This window comes from Guillardia theta, assembly GCF_000315625.1.
Source record: "Guillardia theta CCMP2712 unplaced genomic scaffold GUITHscaffold_655, whole genome shotgun sequence".
Lineage (NCBI taxonomy): Eukaryota > Cryptophyceae > Pyrenomonadales > Geminigeraceae > Guillardia > Guillardia theta.
The window spans coordinates 1-2,445 of NW_005434076.1; the positions used below are offsets into that span (position 1 = coordinate 1).

The window sequence follows — 2,445 nt, forward strand, 5'->3', positions numbered from 1 at the left end:
CACCCATCGAATAGACCATAAGGACCTCACGATGTAGATGACGGCTGAGACCATCCTCATCCCAGCATAAGTGGCAATCGAGATTACCAAGCACCAAGTTCGAACATATAGTGGTCCACAAACATTTGACTCATAGACATTCGCCTCCACCCTGCGGGGGGGAGAAGAATTTTGTGCGGTGCGAGCTCAAGACTGGTCGAGGTGACAAGTCGATGGTTTGACAGGTTTCTTGATCTATTCCTCCTACAAGATTCTTGCTGGTAAGAAACGTTCTTCTTCTTCTCCTCTTCCTCTTCCTCCACCCCTCGGCTTCTCCTCCCTCCCCCTGACACGCTATGCTAGGAGGAGGAGACGACGACGACGACGAGGATTTGAGCAACAACTCAGTGGTGAGAAGGAAGAAGAAGGAGAGGATGGAGAAGGAGAGGATGGAGGAGGAGGAGGAGGAGGAGAGGAGAAGCGAGGGAGGGAGGGAGGGAGAAGGAGAAGGGATTCCGCCAGGAGCACTCACGTTGAGCAGGTCAAGTTCTCGAGCAAACTCCTCCAGTCGACCAAGGAGTACGATGGTGGAAACTTCTTCACGCAGGTAGAGAACGAGGGAGCGAGGGAGGAGGAGGGGAAGGAGTAGACTGGAGCTGACTTGTCCAACAGGTGGATGGGGTGAAGAGGGCAACTCCGCTCCTGCTCGTTCTCTTCTGCGTGGAGTTTTCTGACATTCTCTTTGCGGTGAGTGTGTCCTCCTGCTCCTGCTCCTGCTCCTGCTCCTGCTCCTGCTCCTGCTCCTGCTCCTGCGCTTTGTTATCCTGCTCTGCGTCGTTGTCCTCCTCCTCTTCCTGAGCTGCTTCGTCCTTCTCCTCCTGCTCCTCCTGCTCCTCCCCGTGATCTTCTTCCTTGACTGAATTTCGTCCTTCAGGTCGACTCAATCCCTGCTGTCTTCGGAGTTACTGAGGTTGTGCTCCTCCTTGCCCCTGCTCGTCTTGCGTCCTCTCCTCTCAACCTCCTCCCCTCTCACCCTTCTTCCATCCTCTTCTTCCATCCTCCTCGTCCTCTTCCCCCTCCCCCTCCTCGTCCTCTCCTCCTCTTGATCCTCTCTCGTCTGATCCTCCCCCTCGTCCATCTCCACGTTCACCTCCTCCTCCTCATTGTCTTGCGAGTCTTTCTCACTTTGTCTCAGGATCCTTTCGTTGTCTTCACCTCCAACATCTTCGCTATTCTCGGCCTCAGGTCAGTCGAAAGAGGAAACGTGAAGACGAGGAGGAAGGGGATCAGGAGGCGAGCGACGAGGAACAAGGAAGGGGGAGGAGCAGGAGCAGGAGCAGGAGCAGGAGCAGGAGCAGGAGCAGGAGCAGGAGCAGGAGCAGGAGCAGCAGGAGCAGCAGGAGCAGGAGCAGGAGCAGGGGGAGGAGCAGGAGGAGCAGGAATGGGATCAGGTGATGTTGGTGGAGGAGGAGCTGACAATGGCTGAAGGTCACTTTATCTCGTAATCTCGAAGCTCGTGCAAGAGCTCGAGTACCTCGAGCCAGCCGTCGGACTGGTAGGAAGGAGGAGGGGAGGGGAGGAGGAGCAGCACGAGGAGAGGAAGAGGAGGAGGAAGAGAAGTAGCAGGAGGTGGAGAGGACAGGAGGAGAAGGGGAGGGGGAGGGGGAGGAGGAGGAGGAGGAGGAGGAGGGAGCAGGTGCTAATGTTCGAGCAGGTTCTTGGATTTGTGGGTCTCAAGATGATCGGAGAATTCATGGGGATGGATACCCCTGAAGAAATGTAAGAGAACCCCTATCTCCCTCCCTGCTCCCTGCTCCCGCTCCAGCCCCCGCTCCCTCCCCTGCCCCTGCCCCTGCCCCTGCCCCTGCCCCTGCTCTCCACACCTTGTTTTTCCCCATTCTTTCCCTTCCTCCACTATCTCATGCTCTTTCTTGTTCGCCCCGTCTCCTCACTGCCTGCAGCTCTCTTGGCGTCGTCGTGTCCATGCTCTCTGCTGGAGTCGCCGCCTCCTACTGGAAGAACTCGCAGAAGGGTAGGAGGAGAGGGCGGGAAGCAGGAGCTGAGATGACTGCAGACGGCGACGAGGAGGACCAGGTGGAGGAGAAGCAGCCAGTGGTGAGATCGGAGGAGAAGGGAGGAGGGAGGAGGGAGGGGAGCGGGAAGGTGGAGGAGGAGAATGAAGGAGGGGGAGGAGGAGGGGGGGGGGGGAGGGGAGTCTCTGTCTCTGACTTTATGGTCAGGCGAGCCAAGACAAGGAGTTGGTTAAGAAGGAATGAAAACTCCCACTGGGCTGCACGTGAACTCTTGGAAGGCTTAAATGACGGAGAAGCCAGCTGGGACGAGCTGAACATTAACCGGAGCTGACCTGGAGTGCGGGAGGATGAGGAAGAGAAGATGACCACTTGGTTTGATTGTTTCTTTGGCGTGTAAAATTGAGAAGCTGAGAAATTACTTGGGAACCTGTCG

The 2,445-nt window shown here is 56.8% G+C and overlaps 1 protein-coding gene across 1 annotated transcript; it reads left to right on the forward strand.

Moving 5' to 3' along the window:
* Positions 1–224: 224 nt before the first annotated feature.
* GUITHDRAFT_149677 (hypothetical protein) lies at positions 225–2,255 on the forward strand (the record flags this gene model as incomplete). Its single annotated transcript, XM_005817702.1, has 10 exons — positions 225–260; positions 343–389; positions 521–586; positions 652–726; positions 914–949; positions 1,175–1,224; positions 1,468–1,534; positions 1,694–1,758; positions 1,941–2,094; positions 2,220–2,255. Coding segments are annotated over 10 exons (632 nt in total), but the record flags the coding sequence as incomplete, so codon positions are not given.
* Positions 2,256–2,445: the final 190 nt, after the last annotated feature.